The sequence below is a fragment of the Citrus clementina genome, unplaced genomic scaffold (assembly GCF_000493195.1).
Source record: "Citrus clementina cultivar Clemenules unplaced genomic scaffold, Citrus_clementina_v1.0 scaffold_5, whole genome shotgun sequence".
NCBI lineage: Eukaryota > Viridiplantae > Streptophyta > Magnoliopsida > Sapindales > Rutaceae > Citrus > Citrus x clementina.
This window is the reverse complement of record NW_006262201.1, coordinates 16,854,315-16,878,262: the sequence shown is the minus strand read 5'-3', so window position 1 is coordinate 16,878,262 and position 23,948 is coordinate 16,854,315. Positions and strand designations below refer to the sequence as shown.

Genomic DNA, 23,948 nt, shown 5'->3' with positions numbered 1-23,948 from the left:
ATACATCCAATCCAATTGGATTGGATAATATCCATCCAAAACTTTTTGGATATGGATATGGGTATTTTAAAAAAATATCCAAATAAAAATTGGATGGGTATGGATATCCAATTAATATCTTATTTGAAATTAAAAAATTAAAATCGTAAAACTAAAATGAAATAAGCAAAATCAAATGTCTGGATAGCAAAACCTAAGATTATCACATCGCTCGCTGGCCGGTCTTCGCTTACCGACGCTCTTCCCCGACTCCGACGCTGCTTTCCGGGGGTTCCGTTTAGGTGCGCCGGCGCTGTACCAATGGTTGATCAGCCGTAACTGTAGCTTCCAGCTATTCTTGAGCGCTTTTCTGCCTCGTTCCAGCTGCCATCGTCTCTGTCGTCGCTACCACCGCCGTCGTCCGTCCGCCTGTTTGTTGTCTCCCTCGCAAGGTAAGTTTTGATTGCTGAAGCTTATAAGCTGTTTAGTAGAGTGGGAGTTGGCAAGAGTAGTATGTGAGCGTTTGAAACCCTTCTATACTATGACTGAGATGTTTTCTGGCACTAAATACCCAACAGCTAACTTATTTTTTCCAATAATTTGTGAAATTAGATTATCATTGAATGCTTGGCTTAATTCTTCATGTGATGTGATAAAAAAATATGGCGAAAAGTATGTTAGAAAAGTTTGGAAAATATTGGGATGAAATCCATGGTGTAATAGCTGTTGCTGTTGTATTGGATCCTAGATATAAAATGGTTCTAGTGGATTATTTCTTTCCTCAGATTTATGGTAGTGATGCATCAACTCATGTTGATAGAATCCGTACTCTCTGTTCTGACTTATATTCAGAATATAAAAAAAAGAGTGTGGTTGGATCGAATTTGGCTGAAGGATTTGGTGAGTCTAGTGTTGTTTGTAATTCTAATTCTAGTTCAGTTGTGATGGGTATGTGGGATGTGCAAAAATTTAATGCATTCAAAGCCAACATATTGGTAAACGAGTTAAGTCGGAGTTAGATAATTACTTGGAAGAAGAGGATAAGACTACTCCAGACTTCGATATTTTAATGTGGTGGAAGGTGAATAGAAGTAGATATCCGATATTGTCTGAGATTGCTAGAGATTTGCTGGCTGTTCCGGTCTCCACAGTTGCTTCCGAATCTGCTTTTAGTGCGGGAGGTCGATGTTTAAGCCCACATCGTAGTAGACTTCATCCGAGTACAGTAGAGGCCTTAATGTGTACTCATAATTGGATATGGGCTCAATTAAAAGGTATCAAATTCAGCTCACTTCTGCACTTATTTGATTTTGATAGTATTTGTTTTTTTTTTTTATATTTTACAAGTTTTTTTTTTTAAATTAGGTGAGATTCCTAAAGATAAAGTGATGAATGGGGAAGAAATAAATGGAGAAGTGACTGATAATGATGATGAAGAGGAGACCCAACCATGTTCTGAATAGTGTTTATTTTTCTTTTTTTGGTATGTGCTTGATGCTTATTGTTGTGCCTAATTGAAGAGTATATTTTTAGGAAAGGACCTCAATGTTACGGATCCCTGGTGTTCTGTTCTGTGGCCCTGTCTTCTATTACCTAATCTTCTGTCCTGTGTTATTCATCTTAAGTTTCACTTGATTTAAAAATCTATCCGGCTGCCAAAGATATTTCATTTGTTATGGCCATGGTGGCAAATTATATGGTTTAAGCTGAATATTACAGAAAATGTAACTGCCTTGGTTGATGCTTAAAATACTTTGATCACTTCTGAGATTAAGAAATAATAAGCATGTGAGCCCTTTGCACAATAGACTGCCTACTATCTATATTATATATTTATTTAGTTAGGAAGTAAAGTGCTGAGAAACATACAATTGGAGTCTCTGTTTCAGAATTTCCTGTTTAGTTCATATCTGCTCTATTCATGCATCAAATGGCAGGTCTGGCTTTTTTCTGTCATTTTCTCATTTACTTCTTGTTATCAGTTGGTTGCAGTTTGAAAATTTCCTTGGGCAAAGGCAAACCTGAATTATACTGGTCAGACACTCATCATATCCGCAGGTAACTGTCACAACTGGCTGAACTTACACTATTAAGCTTCTTTCATTTTTCATTTGGCTCATTGTGCATTTAATATTATCTGTGTTTTGCTTGAATTTGCAGATTAATGATGATGATCTAGTTGGAGATTAATGATGTGTTAGAAGATTGGAGATTAATGATGCGTTAGAAGAATGAACTTTTTGTATTTAATTTGAAATTAATTTGTAATTTCATATTATAATTTTTTTGAATTCATAGTTTTGATATTTGTTATGTTTATTATTTTTTATTTGATATTAGAATCTAATACTGATTTTAACTATTTTATATTATTTTTTATTTATTTTTTTTATTTTTTATATAATAAAAATAAAATATTCATGGATATCCGTGGATATCCATGGATATCCATATCTTTATGGATAAAATCCATATCCATGTCCAATATTAAATACTGGATATGGATATGGATATATCCATCATGGATAATTATAGATTTGTATTTTGATGGATATTATCCATCCAGAATTGGATATTTGCCATCCCTAACTAGGATTAATTGTGGAAATTTTGGTACTCGTTAATTTGATACAAACACAATTAGAAAAAGAGAACAATAAAATTAACAGCAACTTTTATTACTGTTGCTCCATTACACCTCAGCTATTGGATAAAAAGAAAATGAAAAAATAAAAATAAAAACAATTTGGGAAAGACATCTTGTTGACCTTGAGGAGTACGTAACCTATTATTAGTGAGGATAAATATATTTAGGCTATTCTATAATATAATTTATGTAAGATACTAAGATAGTCTATATAGCTAGTTTTCTAATTACAAAATATTAGTGGACTTCTTTTTAATTTCTCTCTATATTGAACAAATCACTTTAACATTTCAAATTCTATGATTTTCTCTCTCTATTTGTATTCTTCTCTTTTAAGTTAATGTATTAATTTTTCATTTCTCTTTTGATGTAAGAATGGTGTTTATTTTTTTGTGGTGGAAAAGTAATTTGACATTTTTAATCACGCGTAAATGATTACAAGCTTTGGATGAAGCTACGGTGCCCTGGGTACACGGTACCATTGTTTTTGGTAAATTACTTTACAGTCCCTCTTATTTGCTGAAAAGTGAAAAAAATTAAAAGTTATGAAATTTGAATATATAAGTCCAAAATATTTCTACTATTTACACTTAAGAATATATTTCTATTATTTATATTTGAGTACTAAACCATAATTGATTATTATAAAATTTTTTAACATTGTCATTTGGTCATATTATTATTGATAAATTAAAATTTAATTACATATTTAAATTATTTATTATTGATTAAATAGATTTTATACTGTTTCTAAAAATTGTTTAATATTATTGATAAATTAATATATTTTATTATATATTTAAATTATTTATTACATATTAAATTAATATTATATTATTTTCAAAAAAAAGATTTTATGTATTATTTTTTTTTCAAGTTATTGGCCTTATATTGTCATTAATTTTAATAGTAAATTAGATCACTTGATCAAAATAGAAAATATAAAAATTATCCAAAATTATTTCTCAAACTTTTGATTATTTTTCTTTTTTGAAAAACAATAGAGATGTTAATGTTAAAAACCAAATAGAATACATCCATGTTGTTGAAGCAAGTTTTGCATTAAATCTAATGGGCAACTCATAAATAGACAAAATGTGGGGTACCATGCACCAAGTGCACGGTAGCTGGACCCTTTTTTTAAATCACACTACTGCATAGACCAAAGAATCAATAGTAGGACTTTCGTCAATCAAAAAATCTACTTCTAAAATATGATGGTTTAAATTAAAACTATTTTATTTGGTTAGAGTTTATGAAAAGAAGGAAACAAAAATAGAGGATAGAGTTCATGGGTGCTAAACTGCTAATTAGGAGTAAAGAAAAAACATAAATGAAATTCAGTTATCATACACAAAGAAGCTAATGTAGTGTTTGCTTGCTGGAGTGGGAGTGAGGAGTGTGGATTCCTCCCACTCCAGCGTTTACTTGCAAGTTTTGAAGGGGGAGTGGGATTCCCACTCCGTGGGACCCACTCAATTTTGGAGTGGGGATTGGGATTCCCACTCCCGTGGGGAGAGGTGGGAGTCCCACTCCCACTCCTTTGATACCAAAAACGCCCTTAAACAATATCAAAATTTACAATTGTACCATATATAAAAAAGACTGAATGGTAACGAATTTCAAGTTCATCAAACCCTAACCAGTGAAATCCCAAAATCTAACTCGTGAAATCCCAAAATCATTGCTCGATTTCTTCACTTGGAAAAGGTCACCGGTGCCGGCGAAAAGAGAATACATGAACTAGCCTCAATCACGGCTTTGGAATCACTACCCACGCTGCTAAAAATTCTCTTTTGTCGATTTCGAATCATCGAAGGTAATGTTTTCTAATAACATTCATGCCACTGATCTAGTTTTTGTTGAGTCATACATGCAACGATCTGTCATTAATTTATCTTTGTGTTACATGTGTTGCTCGAACCGATTTGCTTATTTTTTTTGGTCAAAAAGTGAAAATAAAAGAGGAAGTTCTTTTGTGTGTTGAAAGTGCTTTTTCTCTGCTTTTGCTCCTACTGTGTATAGAGACAAGATGTGGTGCCAGTTCAGTGGTCATGTGGAAGCTCTTTTTTTTTGTTTAAAATTTCTCTATTCTGGGTTGTGAAAATTTAATGCATGGATTTGGTTTTTTTCTCCCATTTTCAAGAGAGCAATGATCGTGTACATGCAGATCCATAATTAGTCTAATGCATGCCAGTTTAAGATTTTGCCATGTGTAAGATTAGGGTCCATAATTTACAACTATTTATGGTTAAAATATGTAAACATATTTGAAGGGAACTCAACAAGTGTAAACTTTTTGCAATATAATTAGTTTATATTTATATTGGAATGTAAACTTTTTGCAGTTCTTATTTGGACATAATGATTAGTTATTGACTCCACATGTTTGACTAATATAATGATGCTGGGAAAGATAAGGCATGATAATTACATAGTCTACTTTATTCTTGTTCTCTTATTTAAGCTATCATTTCCTCTAGCTGTGACTATTGAGAAAACACTTTATCAATGACAAGTTGAAAAATAATTAGATTTATTATTATTTTAGCAAAATTTTGACCTTTTTTATGCCTCTGGCATCCAAGCATTAGCTATTTTTGTCTGTGTTTTAACAGAAAAGTAATTGAAAGAGAATGAAAGAGATTGTTTTTGCTGCTGTTCGATTTGATAAATTTCCTCTTGTTGGTTTTGGCTTATTTTATATAACTGATGGATTAGTTAATATATTTTCCAGCTCATTTAGTTGAGGTTCCATCATAAAGAAATAAAAATTAATTTTCCAGCCCATTTTATTTATCGAGTTTTCTTTTTTGTTAAGCGATAGGATGGCACAGTTGTTAGCAAGAAAGCAGAAAATCTTGGTAATTATACAAGAACTAGTTGTCATGTTGCAAATGATTATGGCTGTGTGTGCTGCTATGTATTCCTATGTTTACTTATCTTGTGAACAAAGGTTGGAAAGTCCAAATTCAGCTTATAGAGTTTACCAACAACTGTCACATTTGCATGGCTTGGTGTTTGAAAGTGATATAAAATGTTTGTCACAATTAAGAATGGATAGACAAGCATTTTTCAAATTATGTAAGCTTCTTTGTGAGAAAGGGAGTTTGGTTAGAAGTAAAAGGGTGTCTCCAGAGGAAATGGTTGCAATGTTTTTGTCAATCTTAGCACATCATGTCAAAAATCGGGTTGTCGGTTTTAACTTTAAGAGATCCAGAAGAACAGTTAGTAAATGTTTTCATGAGTGTTTAAGGGCAATGATTAGATGTCAAAAGGAATTTTGGAAGAAACCTGAGCCAATTACAGACAACTCAACGGACCCAAAATGGAAGTGGTTTACGGTAAGTATAATATTTTGTTTCATTTGTGTCTTCTCTAATACACTTTGTACATTGACTCATTAAATTTTTTTAATGGTTTATTGTAGAATTGCTTAGGAGCTTTAGATGGTACTTATATAAAAGTTCATGTTTCGGAGGCCGATAAACCAAGATATAGAACTAGAAAAAATGAGATTGCAACAAATGTTTTGGGAGTTTGTTCACAAGATATGCAATTTATATATGTCTTACCGGGTTGGGAAGGTTCAACTCATGATATGCGCGTGCTAAAAGATGCCTTAACTAGAACAAATGGGTTAAAAGTCCCTCATGGTAATAAATTTAACCAAATTTTTCTTTAGCTTGTGAGAGTATATTACTTGGCGAATGATTTTTTTTCATACAACATTATCTTATTCTTTTTATAGGTTATTATTACTTGGTTGATGCTGGCTATACCAATGGGATGAGTTTTCTTTCACCATATAGAGGGGAACGTTATCATTTGAGCGACTTTCGTGATGGACACCAACCTCATACACCAAAAGAGTTTTTTAATATGAAACACTCTAGTGCTCGCAATGTGATTGAGCGATGTTTCGGGATATTAAAGAAGAGATGGGTTGTACTTAGAAGTCCCGCTTTTTATGATATTATAACACAACGTCGTATAATATCTGTTTGTTGTATGTTGCACAATTTCATAAGAACGGAAATGTCTATCGATGTTATGGAAGAAGAAATAGATGATGACATAGGGGACAATGTTGACGAAGCACAATTCATTGAGTCAATTGACACTTCAAATGAGTGGTCTGCTTGGAGAGATAATTTAGCTCAAGAGATGTGGAACATGAGGAATGCATGAGGACATTCGTTTATTATCATTGTAGTTTGTTAAATCACTTGTAATGGTATTTAACAATGTATTTGTTTGGTGTGTTCCTTCAATGACAATGTGATTGTTTTAATTGACAATGTATTATTTTATATTTGCTGTTTATGCAATTTATTATTATTTTTTATGATGAATTATTTTTGCCATTTATTTTCATTTTATATGTTGCATTTAACTATACAATCAAGTGTAGTTGACGTTATACTTTTTTTATAACAAATTTATTTTATTGTAAATAGAATGAGTCAAAGAGGTCGTGGGTTGTCGAAGCATTACTAGACAACAGCCCAAGATGATGCATTGGTAGATTCATTGTATGAATTGAGTCAAAATCCAATGTGGCGGGTAGATTGTGGGTTCCAAACTGGATACTTGAATCAACTTGAAAGTATGTTGGAGTTGAAAATTCCAGGATGTGGATTGAAAGCATATCCCCATATTGAATCTAGAGTGAAGTATTTCAAGCTAAAACATAATGCTGTGGCAGACATGTTAGCTCTAAGTGGGTTTGGTTGGGATTCAGAGAAGTCGATGATTGTATGTGATAAAAGTGTTTACGATGAGTATGTGAAGGTAAAATACCTAACTTTATTCTTTCTATTGAGAGTTAGGGAGTAGATCATAATTGGTTTTGAAGTTTATAATGTCCTTTATCTATCTGATTTATTTCATTTGGGCTGTTTTGGATGTTCGTGCTCTGTTTTTGACTCCGTTTCTGGGCTGTTTATGTTGATGGGCTGTTCATGTTTCTTTGTTCCATTATTATTTCTAGGCTTCATTCTTTTGATGTGTTGATCTTGTTTCTTTGTTAAATATTTGCTGTTTATGTTCGTTTAAGATTAAAGGGCACTGATTGTTTAACATTAATCAATCATTTGTTGTCCTGTTTATGTTGTTGTGCTGTTCATGTTTCTTTGTTTTGTTATTCCCCCAATAGAAAAGAAAGGATGCAAGTGGGTTATTTCTCAAACCATTTCCCCATTATTACACATTGAGTGAGATCTTTGGTCGTGATAGAGCTAATGGAGCAAATGCCGGCAATGCTGATGATGACGAAGAAGAGGTACGTCATGAAGACAATTTTAATTTCACCTTAGGAAATGATTCCACTCATGAGACTTTTATGGAGAATATTCTTGATGATATGTCACACACTCCACAATCACGTGCACATGCTAATGAAAATGAAAGCATTCCAAGTAATTCCAGCCATCCCAAGAAGAAAATAAGAACCAAGGACAAGACATTTGAAATTATGTCTTCAAATATGGGGGCAATGGCAGAGTCCATTTCAGCCATTGTACCCAAGCTTGATGGGTTGATTAGCGTACTTTCTACTGATGACAAAGAATTATCTGATTTACAAGCTAAGTTGTATGGTGAAATATGTAAGATTGAAGGCTTAGGCGAGCAAGAAATATTAGATGCGATTGATATTTTGGCAACCAAACATGATATGCTACGTGTGTTCTTCAACTTGCCCAATGAGCTGAAAAAGGGGTATATCCTTCGAAAGATTGGTCGTGGTTTGTGAGATGCAGTCCTTGTATTAGTTTAGAAATTTAGATTGTGTTTTGTCAAATGAACACACTATTTTGGAACTTTAGAGATGTGTTCTTATATAATATTATTTTGGAACCTTGGACTTGAGGTGCTATGTAATATATTTTGGGGTTCGAAACTATATCGAACTAATGAACAATATTTAATTTTGTTTTCATGGCTATATTGATTTACTTTATGCTGCAGTCTAATGATATTTTTGGACCATAGTGGTGGGGACTTCATTCTACCAAGTATTACCTATTGGCAAAATGGCTTATAGCTCCAGGCATCAAAACTGATGGCTGCCCTATACCTTGATTTGTTCATATTTAGAACAAGTTGTGTATTCATGTGGTCTAATTGTACAAATTTGATCAGTTACCAAGTACCTCAGATTTTAATCGTGTAATGTTTGTATTTGTCTAATTGCCATGAAAAACATGAATTAGCTTTAGTGATCAAAGACAGTTGAAAGTTAATGTGAACAAGGAATTGTTTTTAGCTTTGTAAAGCACTTTTTCGTTTGTTTTATTTATTTGATTCCTGTTAGAATCTTTCTTCACATGGGGCCTTAACTTTTTGTACTAAAAGCCAATTTTATGGGATTTAAGTTTTCATGTACAATAATGAGAAAAAAAGCAGTGAGTAGCTGTTTTATATTCGGTCATTCTGTTTACCTTAATCTTATTGATTTGAGAATTCAACAAAATGAATTTCCAATTGTAAATTTGCAGAGAAATCATTCCTTCCAAAATGAGATATAGAATGGTTCTTCTTCTGTCCTAGGGTTCGAAATTACCCGAATGGCTCGAGAACAAATAGAGCCACCAAAGCTAGCTACTGGAAAGCCACTGGAAAAAATAGAAAGGTTGTTTGCCAAAATGGCCTGTAGCTCCAGGCATCAAAACTGATGGCTGCCCTATGCCTTGATATGTTCATATTTAGAACAAGTTGTGTATGCACATAAAATTTGAAAAAATAAATAAATAAAAAATAACAGGATGGAAAAATTAAAGTTGTGAAAAATAATTTTCTTGACGATGGCACAATGTAATAGTATAATCTAACATTTTAAATTGTCTTTTGTTTATACAGATAAATATTACCAATAATTTTTAGTTTTAAAATTAAAATAAAATTCATAAAAAAATTTATTTTACGTCATTAAAAATAATTAGTATTTTATATAATTAAAATTAATGATAAAATAAATAGGTTATTGTACAAATATTTTTTTATTCATTTTTTAAAAAAAAACTACAAATTCTTTACATAAGGATAAAATTGTAATTTAAAACAATTTACTCCCAATCCAAGACAAAGTAAACAAATAATTAGGATTCTGATTGACAATCCATACTTTCATTTAGTCTAAGTAAACACTCTACTCCCACTCCCACTCCACACTCCTAATCCCTGGATTCCCACTCCTCAGGATTCCCAATCCAATCCAAAAAGTAAACGCAGCATAATAGTATCAAAATAAAAAAAATATTTAATTAAATATACCTTACGAATTACACAACTTGTTCATTAATAATATTATTGGAAACATTTAATTTAGGCATATGCATGTTCGTTATGGTCATATATTATTATTGTTAACAAAGTAATATATTTTTATCATGTATTCTTTTTTAATTGACATATTCAAATAATTATTGTATATTAAATGGATATTATGTTAACAAAATATTAATTAAGGCGTTTTAATTTTTCATGCATTTAAAACTTTTTACATGAGATTACATTGTTGTCCATACACTATACTCATGCTAATAGTCAAACTAGGTCAATAGATTTAATTGTAAAAAAATTTGAAACATCTGGACATATATGTCAACATTTAGAAACTTTTACCTTTTCTAATTTTTCAAAAAACATCAGGGATGACAATGTTAATAACCATGCAAACCCATCTGCACGGCCATGCAACTCTTTGGTTAGATTTAATGGTTAAATCACTAAATGATAAAATAAGGGTAACAAACACCAGTTGCAAAGTAGCAGGACCCTTAAGCTTTATATGGTGTTGATGTACTATATTATAAAAGTTGATAGTTTGTGATAAATATGACTTTTATATAATATATTTTGCAAAAAGTAAAAGGATATTATAAGTTTTTCGTTATACAAGTTTGAGATAAAAGAAAAAAACTTAAATTCCAAACCACACTAGTAATTATTTACCAAATATTTCAATGTTATAGTCTAAAAATTATAGATGTCCAATAATAGTACCAAACAAGACTTTACTATCTGCTCCCTAAATGCAATAAAAATAATTCTTGAAATGCCAATATTGGAGAGAGTATTTTTTTAAAATTAATAGCAACTGAAAAAAAAAAATATGTATTACATACAACTCATAGATGATAGAATTGTTTTAAGCATGCACTCAATTGTCAGTAGTTGGAGCTCTCCTTGTTGAAAACAATAAACTTGTTTTACAAGAATAATTCATTTAAGTGGAATGAGGTGTTTAGTTGAACATGGCCCCTCATCATTATGCTCCATCATCACGATCCTACAATGTTATATCCATGAAGCATCTAATTGAGTGGAGATTAGTTTTGCACTTTGGATGCCATTAAAGGACTCCTTTAGAGCATGTTAGCTGAGTGGAATATATTTGGTGCTATGATGAAAGCTTGGTGGAACATGTTGGGTGATGTGTTTTGTTATGATTATGTTTGTATTTCATTTAATATAAATACCTATGCCATTTGTGTTATATGCATCAAGTGTAAGAAAAAGAAAGCATAACAAGGAAAACAAAGCTTCTAAGAATATTTTGTGAGTGTGTGAATTGTTCTTGAGCTTTCTCCAATATAATTTATGTTTTATTCTTCGAATTCTCCAACAAAGTGGTATTAGAGCTAGTTATCGATACTCCACATAGCATTATAGCATATCAAATCAAAGAGCTCGATGAGACAAAAATAGTGCCGCAAAAATCAGCCTGATTGGAGTCCAAACACCCCTGCAATTGCCGCCAAAAGTTTTCTGCCCTGCAACTGAGTCAACTCACCAAGTTGAACCGCACTATTTCAAGCCGAAACCGAGTCAAATCAACCAATCCAAACTGAATTGTTGACTGTTGACTAGCATTGATTATTGACCATCGTTCCCCATTGATTAGTAGTTGACCCATGTTCCTCCCAATGTTTTTCAATGTTCCGAATCCATCTGTGCATTCAGAATCTTCAAATTCTTGCTCAATTTGTGAATTATGGAAAACGGTGACATGATATCATTTCAAGTTCCACAATTGAAAAGGGAGCAAGTTTGACAATTGGAGTATCAAAATAAACGCTCCCTTAAGGGCACATGATGTATGGGAAGTTGTGGAAAAAAAGGCTTTTCTGCGCCAAAAAATAAAGCTACTTTAACTGCATCGTAAAAGGAGAAATTGAAAGACTTGAAAAAAAGAATAAAGCAAAGTATCTCATCTTTCAATCATTAGATGAGATGCTTTTGAAAAGATTGCTGACACAACCTCCTCAAAGGAAGCATAGGAGAAGCTAGAACCTCTTACAAGGGAGCGGAATAGGTTAAGAAGGTTCATCTCCAAACATTAAAAGGAGAATTTGAATCCTTACATATGAAGGTATCTGAATCTATTTTAGATTATTTTACTCGAGTTATGACTGTTGCTAATGAATTAAAAAGAAATGGTGAAGAGCTAAACATTGTAAGGATTATTGAAAAAACACTTTGTTCGATGAATTTGAAGTTTGACCATATTGTTGTGACAGTTGAGAAAACAAAAGATTTAAAGACTATGATGATCGAAAAACTTCAAGGAAGGTTGCAAGCCTACAAAGAAAAAAATGAAGAAAAAGCATGGGATTAAAGAACAACTCCTCAAGATGGAAATCATGAGATTGAGGACAATGAAAGAAGGCATTATGTTCGACGTAGAGATTGAGGACGAGGTAGAGGTCGTTGACCTTCAACAACAACAACTTTAATTATGGAAAAAGAGAAAGCTCAACCAAAAGAGGAGGTAGAGGCAATCCAAGATCGAGGTATGACAAATCCCAAGTACAGTGCTATAATTGTCAAAAGTTTGCGTATTATGCTTCAGAATATAGAGCTCTAAGTACCAGAATTGATGAGAGAGTGAATTATGTTGAAGAGAAGAATTGTGAAGATGTTATGTTTTACTAGCATGAAACGACATGAGTGGAGGTCAAGAAAATACATGGTATCTTGACACAAGTGTTAGTAATCACATGAGCATAAATAGAAGCATGTTCACAGAAGTAAATGAATTTGTGAATGGCAATGTTACTTTTAGAGATGATTCAAAAGTACCAGTGAAGGGCAAATGAGACATTCTTTTTCATACAAAAGATGGTAGCCACCAATTAATTTCAAATATTTATTATGTGGCCAGTATGAAAAGTAACATCCTCAATTTAGGTCAACTCTTGTGAAAATGTTATGATATTCACTTAAAAGATTACATTCTTTTTCTAAAGCGATGACAACAAAAACCTAATTACAAGGGTGAGAATGTTGAAGAATAGAATGTTTCCTTTAAATATTCAAAATAATATTGTAAAGTGTCTCAAGGCTTGTTGCAAAGATCCAACCTGGATTTAGCATCTTGGATATGAATATTTCAACTTTGGTGGACTAGAGCTACTATCAAAGAAGAACATGGTGAAAGACCTGCCTTCAATCAATCATCCCAATCAATTTTGTGAAGGATGTTTACGTGGCAAGCAGTTTTAAAAGAGCTTTTCAAAGGAGTCCAAATCAAGAGCTCAGAAGTTACTTGAGCTTATTCATACTAATGTGTGCAGTCCATTCAAGCCAAGGTCCCTTGGTAAAAGTAACTATTTCTTTCTCTTCATAGATGATTTTTCAAAAAAAAAAAAAAACTTTGTTGTATTTTTTAAAGCAAAAGTCAGAAGTTTTTAAAGCTTTTAAGAAGTTTAAAGCTGTAGTGAAAAAAGAAATTGGATACCAAATTACAGCCATGAGATTTGATCGAGGTAGATAGTTCACTTCCAAAGAATTCATAGAGTTTTATGAAGTAAATGAAATTTAGCGCCCTTTGAAAGTTCCAAGATCACCCCCCCTAAAAATAATGTTGTAGAAAAGAAGAACAAAACCATTCTTGACATGGCAAAAAGCATGCTCAAGAGTAAGAGACGAGCTAAAGAATTTTAGGTTGAAACTATTGTATGTGAAGTCTACCTATCCAACCAATCTCCAACAAGCAGTGTATGAGGCAAGACGCTATAAGAAGCATAGAGTAGAAGAAATACCGACATTGCCTATCTGAGAGTTTTAGAAGCATTGCCCATGTGGAGAAAAGAGCTAAGTTGGATGATAAAAGTGAAAAGTTCGTCTTCATTGGCTAGGACATCAATTCCAAAGGATACAAGTTGTACAATCCGAACAACGAGAAAATCGTGATCAACAGAGATGTAATTTTCAATGAAGAAGGAAAATTTTGGCTCTACTGTGAATGAATTCGACTTCTTTCCCATTAAAGAAGATGATCATACACAGATAAAACAAATAGAAGAACAATAAGAGTTAGCTACTTCACATATCTCACAAGCATCAACCACATGTGAAGATTCACTACCATCTGTCTTAAATGAAAGAACCGAAGAATGTATAAGGAATCTTCATGATCTCTACGAGGCAACTGATAGACTTAACAATCTCACTCTTTTTTGCATCTTTTCTGATTGTTAGCCAATTAAATTTCAAGAAGCTGCACAAGATGAGAAGTGAAGAATCGCAATGGATAAAGAAATCAAGGCCATTGTGAAGAATGACACTTGGGAACTTATTACTTTTTCTAAAGGTCACAAGGCGATCAGTGTTAAATAGGTGTATAAGACAAAGAGAAATGTCGAAGGAGAAATTGAAAGGCATAAAGTAAGGCTAGTTGCAAAAGCCTATAGTCAAAAGGCTAGCATAGAATATGATGAGGTATTTGCTTCTGTAGCTTGATTTGAAACTATTAGACTTATTATTTCTTTGGCTGCTTAAAAATAAATGGAAGACTTTTCAAATGGATGTGAAGTTTGCTTTCTTGAATGGATTTCTCAAATAAGAAGTTTATATCAAACAACCATTAAGCTATGTAGTAAAAAGACATGAAGACAAAGTTTTGAGATAGAAGAAAGCTCTTTATGGGTTAAAGCACCAAGGGCAAAGAATAGCAAAATTAACAAGTATTTTCAAGAGAATAACTTCACCAAATGCCCATATGAACATACTTTCTACGTCAAAGAAAAAGATGGAGACATTTTGATTGTGTATTTGTACGTGGATGATCTCATCTTCACTGGAAATAATCCAAGCTTATTTGAAGAGTTCAAAAGAGTGATGATCAAAGAGTTTGAGATGATTGACATCAGATTAACGACATATTAACTCAAAATTAAACTCAAGCAAAAAGAAGAAGGCATATTTATTTCCCTTGAAAGTTATGTAAACAAGATTCTCAAGAAGTTCAAGATGAATGATTGCAAATCTATAAGCACGCTAGTGAAATGTGAAGTCAAGTTATCCATACATGATGAAGGCAAAGATGTAGATCTAACATTCTTTCAAAGTTTGGTCGGAAGCTTACGTTATTTGACATGCACGAGACTAGATATCCTTTATGCTGTTGGACTTGTGAGTCGATACATAGAGAATCCAAAAAACACTCATTTTAAAGCTGCAAAAAGAATTTTTCGCTACATTAAAGATACAATTAATTTTGGCCTATTATACTCATTTTCTAATGACTACAACCTTGTTGGATATAGCAGCAGTGCTTGTGGTAGAGATATATATGATCGAAAGAGCACCACAAGATTTGTGTTCTTCATGGGAGACACTGCTTTCGTGTTGATGTCAAAGAAGCAACCAATTGTCACACTTTCCACCTGTGAAGTTAAGTACGTAGCTACTACATCAAGTGTTTCTCATGCAATTTGGCTCAGAAATTTAATTGAATGAGTTAGGTTTGCCACAAGAAAAGTCAACCTAGATTTGTGTTGATAATAAATCAGCAATTGCCCTATCCAAGAATCAAGTCTTTCATGATTGAAGCAAACACATAGATACTCGCTACCATTTCATAAGGGAGTGTATTACAAGAAAAGAAGTGCAAGTCAAGTATGTGAAATCACAAGATCAAGCAGCTGATATCTTCACCAAACCGCTCAAGTAAGAAGATTTTATCAGATTAAAAAATATACTTGGTGTCATAAAAAGGTTTAAGGGGAAGTAATGAAAGCAATAAACTTATTCTACACAAATAGTTCATTTAAGTGGAATGAGGTGATGAGTTGTACATGGCCCTTCATCATTATGCTCCATTATCATGGTCCTACAATGTTATATCCATGAAGCATCTAATTGAGTGGACATTAGTTTTACAATTTGGATGCCATTAAAGGACTCCTTTAGAGCATGTTAGCTGACTGGAATATGTTTGGTGCTATAATGAAAGCTTGGTGGAACATGTTAGGTGATGTGTATTGTTTTGATTATATTTGTTTTCATTCATTATAAATACCTATGCCATTTGTGTTGTATGCATCAAGTGTCAGAAGAAAAAAGTATACGAAGCAAAACAAAATTTTTAAGAGTGATTTGTGAGAGAGTATGAATTGTTCTTGTGATGTTCTTGAACTTTCTCCAATAAAATTTGTCTTTTATTCTTCAAATTCTCCAACACTCCTGATAACTACTATGATAATGAAACAAGAACAAGATGCTCAATTAATTATGCAAATAACAAGAAACTCTAGTTGTGTATAGAACAATTGTTTCATTACTGTTCATTATATTTTTAGAATTTTCATTTCATTTTTCAGTCGTTCAATTAAATGTAACAGTTGTAAATTTCCTAACTGTTGTTACCCTATCATGTAAGGTACAAAATCCTTGTGTATAATATTCGCAACAATTAAAGACAGGTCAATTTGAACACAAAGAATAGTGTATTTGGTAAATCATAAACGTTGCATAACTATACAAAGTAATTCATTCGAAGCGTCTAGAATGCCTGGTAGGCACTAATGCAAGCAATCTTTTAATCGTCCAGTTGCCCTAACACACTCTATTTGTGGTCGCATGGCCTTGGAATATGAGCTGATGATTGAGATGTTGGCTCCAAAGCCTAAGCATAAATTGTAACAAATTCATGAGTTTTATTTAAATTTTTTAAGCGAGCTAGATGAGATTATTGGGAGAATTCCAAGCACCATAAGCCATGTAAGAAACTTGATCAGTTTCAATGTAGGTCTTAATAAATTCTCTGGTATGTTTCCTCCTATTTATAACATCTCTTCCCTTGAATATATTTTTGTACATAGAAACAAATTCCATGGAAGCTTGCCCTTTGAAATTGGAGTCAATCTTCCCAACCTGAGATTTTTTATCATCAGTGGAAACAATCTTACTGGTTCACTCCAAGATTCATTGTCCAACGCTACAAATCTTCACAAACTTGACATTAATAGAAATCTTTTCAGTGGGAAAGTGTCAGTTAATTTTGGCAGACTTGAGAATCTGTCATGGCTAAATCTGGGGAAAAATAACTTGGGAACTGGGACAGCAAATGATCTTGATTTTATAACCCCTCTAACAAACTGTACCTAATTGGAAGTGCTTGATTTAGACTCAAATCGATTTGGAGAAGTGCTACCGTTTTCTTTAGCCAACCTCTCAACAACAACGACCGTAATTGCCATTGGAAGCAACCAAATATCAGGCACCATTCCTGATGGGATAGCAAATCTTGTGAATCTATATGCACTTGGTTTGGAGTTCAACTAATTAGCTGGTACCATACCTCGTGCAATTGGTGAGCTAAAGGCAATAGACCCCCTTCCCTTGGCAATTGTCAGAATTTAATCTTGTTGACCACCTGCAAAAATAAGCTCAGCGGTACTGTGCCTCGACAACTCCTCCGCATCATAACCCGTTCAGTTTTACTAGACCTGTTTGATAATCTTCTCAGCGGCCATTTTCCTGCAGAAGTAGGCAACTTAAAGCATCTCGTTTCATTGGATATTTCCAGTAACATGTTTTCTGGTGAGATTCCGACTACTCTAGGTGGTTGTACAAGCTTAGAACATCTTAGTATGCAGGACAATTCTTTTACTGGAAGTATTCCATCCACTTTGAGTTCCTTGAAAAGCATTACAGAACTTGATCTCTCTCGCAATAATTTATCAGGTCATATTCCACAGATATCTTGAGAATCTTTCCTTTTTGTCATTCTTAAACCTGTCATACAATCACTTTGAGGGCAAGGTACCAATAGAAGCCATTTTCAATAGCACAAAAGGAATTTCACTTGTTGGGAATGAGAATCTTTGTGGGGGTTTAGATGAATTGCATCATGTCCTCCCACAGGATCGAGAAAATCAAAATTCAGTATCCTGATCAAAGTGGTGATTCAAGTGATTGTGTTATGTTTGATCTTAGTCGTGTTTTTTATTGTTGTTTATGGTCGAAGAAGGAGATCTACACAAAAATCTTCCAATAAATTGTCAATGGAACAACAATATCCAATGGTTTTGTTTTGTCCTGCATTCTGGAATGTACGAACAATATTTAGAAAACTAAACATGTCTAAACATCAAAATTTCTTTTTTATAACAATAGGATCACTTCCAAATTCAAAGAATGATGTCTACGTAGGATTTTTGGTCAGAAATCAGTAGTAGTTACGCCATTTCAGGTAATGACAATTAGAAGAGAGCAGAGAAGCAGCAGGGGAATCAGAATCCATTGACTACGAAAAATGAAAACGGAGGCCTACCTTCTCAAGAATGCAGATCGCTCAAACTCCGGCATTTCACAATTGTTTGGCAGCCACCTATATCCTTCATAAGAAAAATCTGATCGCTGGGTCAATCCACATCCCCACATTTCTGATAACCACTGTTTACATCCAAACCGAGAATACATAGGACGCCTGCTGTCTGCAACCCACCGGCCTTTGGCATAATTACAAACTGCAAAGAGAAAAATAACAAGTCATTAGATATTGTAGTAGTATTATTTAGAACATTTAGATAACATAAATTTGGTCCACAAAAGCTTCTTAATAATACAATAGATACTAAACAGAAAAGAATCAATGAAGAAAAGAGAATTTCTTTAACTTTGCTCCTCTCTTTTGGTATCCTTAACGGGCACAATACATACGCAGATGTTCTTAGTTTCACTGAATGCATGATTGTGCAGGTGTTTGCACCACAAAAGAATTGTAAATAGCACAAAATTTTGTTTTTGGGTTGACTAGTTTCCAAACAAGACAAGTGAATTTCTAGGGACAATTCATGGCACATGCGAAATCAATTAACCAATTACATTAGTTTTACCAAGCAAACAAACAATGGAAAGCCAGTGGTGATACAGACTCATGTAGGCAAACTCTGTTATGTGATTCCTAGAAGGATCAAAAGAGAGGAGTGACCAAGTGAGCTCATAATGAAATTAAGGAAAGCATCATAATAAGAATCTAGTGCAAGCAAATAAAAGAAGAAAATAAACTGCAATCACATACAGAAAGGCTCATAAAATTGGCAGAGTAGCAACTGTTGCAGTTGTATGAGAAAGCATCAGTACCTTTCTTCTTAGTCGAGAATTTCCTATACCCTGTATTTTCTTTCTTTTCAACTACATATGAAGTAACATATGTTAATTGGTTACCTAAATCTTTATGTACTAGTTCTTCTGTTTCTTCTGCAGTGATTTCTTCAAAAAAAAAAATTCTTCAATATGCCCCTTTGGCCTCATAGACACTGAAGAGTTATTTACAGTATCTGTGTGATCCTCTGAAGCACAAACAAAAATAAATAAATAAAAACAGAAATAAAAGATTCAATCAGAAAGCATTTAATCTTTCAATACATTTTATGATTGGGGTGAAATGCAAGGACACTCTCAAAGATGTAAAGTACAACTTTTATGGCTTTTGACCCAGGCACAGGTGTGTTGAAAAGACAAAATTACGGTTTCTTTGTTTTGTACTTAAAGATGATTAACGTTTTTTACTAACTTTATATCTTTGCTTGCTACAAGGCTGGCTGTTCAAATTGATGGATGGTTTTTCTAATTGAAAACTGGGCTATCAAAACAAATAAGAAGACTTCTCGCATATTTAAGTTAAAAAGTGTTGCTTTTTCGAAAATAAGTTTTATTGAGGTATAAAAATTTTACAATGACAATACTTATCTTGTTAGTATTATATATATATTTAGATTGTCCATGAACATTTATTAAATAATAGATTATTAGCCTAACATAAAATTTGGGTTACTTTGTGCACCGGGGATTGTTAAATAAACACTCGACCCGAGCGTGCAGGAGAACAACGCACCATATTGGAATAGTGTAAAGGACTATAGCGACACATTAGGTCGGTAATGTGAGTACATAACTTAACATAGTTACAATATTATTATTGCAGCTCGAATAGTTACAAGTTGTTTAATTTGTTTTTATTGTTATTTTGTGCAGCATCACCCCAATATAAACGTGCCACCCATTGAAGAGGACAAAGATGAGCTTCAACAGAGCAAGATCCCAATACCCAAGCAAAATCGAACACCCATTGATGATGAATATGAAGTAGACTCCCAATATTCAAGAAGCATTGAACACCTGTTGATTATGAATATGAAGTAAATGATCAGCCATCTGTTCACGATGAATATGAAGTAGACGGCTCACCTAAAAGGAAAGGTTACATGCTATTTTTAACATTTTAATTGTTATAAGACAATGAGGTTGGATTTAATCAGTTATAAATTAAATTTTTGTTTTTGTTTCCTAATAATAGACAAAATTGAAGATTTGGTCAAGATTATTTTATTCGTCAAATAGAGAGGACGATCATTCTATTATTTACATCAAAGAAACGATGAATAAGATTATGTCTGATGCTGAGAATGAATACAAAACCTCATATATAACAAAATACTTACCATTTCATCATCAAGTATGCTCACAGGTAGTAAGCATACGGGTTGAGTAGAACATATGGACTTTAAATTTGTCTTCAAGAAATTCAATAAAAAAAAGCTCTATTTTTGCCTTTTATGTATTCAAAACAACCATCTACCGATTTCTCCCATGATCCATCAAAACATATTTGAAGAACAACTCCATTAAGCCTAAATAATTAGAAAAGATTAAAAAAAAATTACATTGTAAAAAAAAAAACTATCAAAATGTGCAACAGGTGCCTTCTTGTTGCACATTTTCTAGGTTCGTCCCCTTACTCAATTTTACTTAAAATATCCCCATAAATTTTAAACAATCGAAATAAAAAACACACATCGTGTAAAAGTAAATAATAGCCTTAAATTCTTTCTTTCCAATTGATAATTTTATCTATATAAGTATATTTGTTTTATAAATTTGGTGAGTAGAGGATGGTGAGTTCTATTGATATTTTTTTGAGAGTTTGATTTGTTTGGCCTTTTGTTGATGAGATTAAGGGTATCTAGGTCTAAAATTTAGATGTTTGGGTAGATATGATACAAAAAGTTAGGATGGCGAATTTTAGAAAGTACCAAAGTTTTTGGGCCATTTTTATAAACTCCTCCCTCACCAAAATCATAATAGCCATATGTAGGGCATTGAAGGCAAATTTTAATATATTTCTTTAACCAAAGATGAAATTTAATAAAAGCTACATATAAATTATCAAAAGTTCATAAGTTTAGCTTAAATCTTTGAAGAGAGATGAGATAATGTTGGAATTGTAGGATTTTTTTTTCAAAACTAAAATTTATTTTTTAATTTTAAGGTTAATGTATTTAGAAGAATATATGCTAATAAACAATATAAATTTAAGATTGAGGGATGGATAAAGTTCAAATTAATTTTTCAAACCCTTACTACTTTCTCATAATTCTAACTTGACCCAGATTTACTTGAAACAAATTTGCTTGAAAATACTCGACCCATATAGGAGTGCACTTTCCAATAAATTGATGCTAGAAAAAAATTAACTCGGCTTTAGACAAATTAATTTTTTTTTTTTGGCGGGCTTAAAACACATGCTAATTGGCTATCGCATGTTAGATAAAAGTGACAATAGAGAGGTGAGGGAGGAGACCGGCATCCTTGATATTTTACATATGTCTACGTCCTATGTAGAGATGTGAATGATTCATGTACATGGCATCCATCAACTGATGAAGAGCATGAGCTCATCAGGGATCTTTGTGTTAAACTTTATTCATAATCTCAATCGTATTTGTGCATACTTGAGATCAATGGTCTTAAAATAAAAGTTTTCCTGTACGTGATTAGCATTTCAAAGTTTTTCGGTCGTTCACTTCTATTTGGGTTCGTAGCTGATCGTTGGTGGAAATGTGGAAAACTGGAATCTCACTATCCAATCCGAGCAAACTACTTCTTGGAAAAGGTGACACCTTTGTGAGGTAACAGGGAAGGCCACTTGTAACCGTAAAAGCAGAAAAGGAATCAAAAAAGAAAAATGGTAGTGGCATCTTGGGGTCTTTCTTTCTTTATTTTTTAAATTATATTTATCCGTTAACTGTTGTCGACAAACAATTAAAAGTGAAAGAAATCTGGTTTAACTGTGTGTTGTCAAATACTTTATTATATGCCACCGTTTCCATGTCATGATTTTATTGATTAATGCTGTTAACTTAATTAATAAAATTTATCGTGTACAATAACGTATGTGATAATGTGAACTTAATTACCACTTAAAAGGATATAATTTTAATATATGTTGTTTATCACTATTTTCTCAATTAACTGTAAAATCATATGCAGATGTGCTAGCGAAAGAAAAAAGCCAAGCCATAGGGAATAAAATGACGTGTCAATGCCTCTGCCTTTATAAATAGTAATACAATACGATCGCCCCCTCAGTCTATGCATTTTGCGGTTCCCAACCTAACCGACGGTAATGTAGCTGTTGCTCCGTCTCTTCTGTGTTGAATAGAAAATGGACAGGCTCGTGGGGTTCAAATTCAAGCCTACTAATGAAGAAATCATTAGTCTACTGAAGAAGAAGAGGCTTGACCCTGGTTTTTCTGTCCATACCATCAAAGAAATTGATTTCTATAGCTTTGATCCCTGGGACCTGCCCCGTAAGTGTCACCCGACAAGTAACCATACGATGTCGTTTAAGTTAGTTTAGTAAAATTGATTCAGAACTAATGGTTGACTGAATTGTTTTGATGCAGGGCATTCTGAGATTCAGGGTGAGGAAGAAGTATGATACTATTACTGTTAGCGCAAAAACAGTACTGAGGTAATTGGTACCAAAAAGATTTTTTCTTTTTGCCCCCGTCGTTCTGCTTCCAAGAAAGCTAAGACTGAGTGGGTTATACACGAGATATCTATTGAGGATGACCCTCTTTATAAGGCATGAGTTTAGTTTTGAGCTTCATTTCTGGCTTATGTCCTGCTTTGTGTTGAATTGCATATGCATATTGATAATACAGCGGGCCACCTGGGAAACAACTTATTGTATTTGTGCTATTAATTTGTGTAGAGGGACTTTGTTGTGTGTCGCCTAGAAAGAAAATGGAATAGCAAGCTTGCTGCTTCAACTAGTGTTGAAGATCAATCAAGCGAAGATTTGACCTCTTGTTCTACCATCACTCGTGATGTTGGAGGACAGATTTTTTCGGAATCTGTTCATCCGCCTGATCAACTTTGGTTTCTAATAGAAATCATGTTGCAGAAAATACTCTTTTGGTCTCTCAAGTACCAGCAAGTGACAATTCGATTTCTAGAATTAGAAATCGTGCTGCAGAGCATACAGGTTTGGATACTGAAGTACTGGCAACTAACCATTTGATTTCTCATTCTAGAAATGGTGTTGCAGGAGATACTTCCCTAGGATCCTTACAACCACTAAATCAAAATTTGGTTTCTAATAGAAATCATGTTGCAGAAAATGCTCTTGTGGTCTATCCAGTTCCACCAAGTGACCATTTGATTTCTTGTTCTAGAAATCATGTTGCAGAAAATACTTCCCCAGAATGGCAGCTAGTATGGACTGACATTTTGGAGTCACCAATACTACCATATCAGCTTTGGTGTTCTTATTCTACTAACAATGTAGAAAATTCTTTCGAGGCAGAACCTCGACTGCCTGCGGAATTCAATCCACATGGTGGCTATAATTGGCTGAATTATGGCTCTCTCTCGCCATGGCAGTCACCAATTTATCCAGCACTACAATCGTCATATTCTAATGGCTCTAGTTATGGCTGTGATTTATTGAATTCTCAATTCGGCATGGAGCAGGTAGATTTTTCACCTAATCAATTCTCGGAGGGCTTAATACTCTCCTGAAGAAACTGGACAAACCACTTCGAACTTCAACTCATCAAGGTCAAATGGAGGAGATTTTGTGGAGGATAAGAAGTGATAAGGACACTGAAACTTTCAATGCTTGGGTAAATGAACTCCTTATATATGTGAGAATTAATACTACTTCAGTTGTATATATTAACAACAATCAAATCCTCTTGGACGATATTATAATATTATTAGTGTTGTAATTTTGCTTCAC

At 33.2% G+C, this 23,948-nt stretch overlaps 3 protein-coding genes and 1 pseudogene across 4 annotated transcripts in view; 3 read left to right on the top strand and 1 right to left on the bottom strand.

Annotated features, from left to right (window-relative positions):
- Positions 1-23,948, bottom strand: part of LOC112097974 — a gene marked incomplete at both ends in the record, with an annotated part of 76,428 nt that overhangs the window by 21,152 nt on the left and 31,328 nt on the right. The gene's annotated exons all lie outside the window — the stretch shown is intronic.
- On the top strand, positions 4,231-6,924 carry LOC112098345 (protein ALP1-like). 2 transcript variants are annotated; one of them, XM_024184447.1, is made up of 4 exons: positions 4,231-4,445; positions 5,454-5,970; positions 6,057-6,282; positions 6,378-6,924. In XM_024184447.1, the coding sequence occupies exons 2-4, from the start codon at positions 5,455-5,457 to the stop codon at positions 6,815-6,817; spliced, it is 1,182 nt and encodes a 393-aa protein (XP_024040215.1). In that variant the 5' UTR covers positions 4,231-4,445; position 5,454; the 3' UTR covers positions 6,818-6,924. The 2 variants fall into 2 exon arrangements, with proteins under 2 accessions (XP_024040215.1, XP_024040216.1); XM_024184448.1 differs by having other exon boundaries at positions 5,448-5,970.
- Positions 7,333-8,412, top strand: LOC18041087. The gene is made up of 2 exons (XM_006432096.2): positions 7,333-7,420; positions 7,785-8,412. The coding sequence occupies exons 1-2, from the start codon at positions 7,337-7,339 to the stop codon at positions 8,379-8,381; spliced, it is 681 nt and encodes a 226-aa protein (XP_006432159.2). The 5' UTR covers positions 7,333-7,336; the 3' UTR covers positions 8,382-8,412.
- LOC112098346 lies at positions 22,368-23,825 on the top strand (annotated as a pseudogene).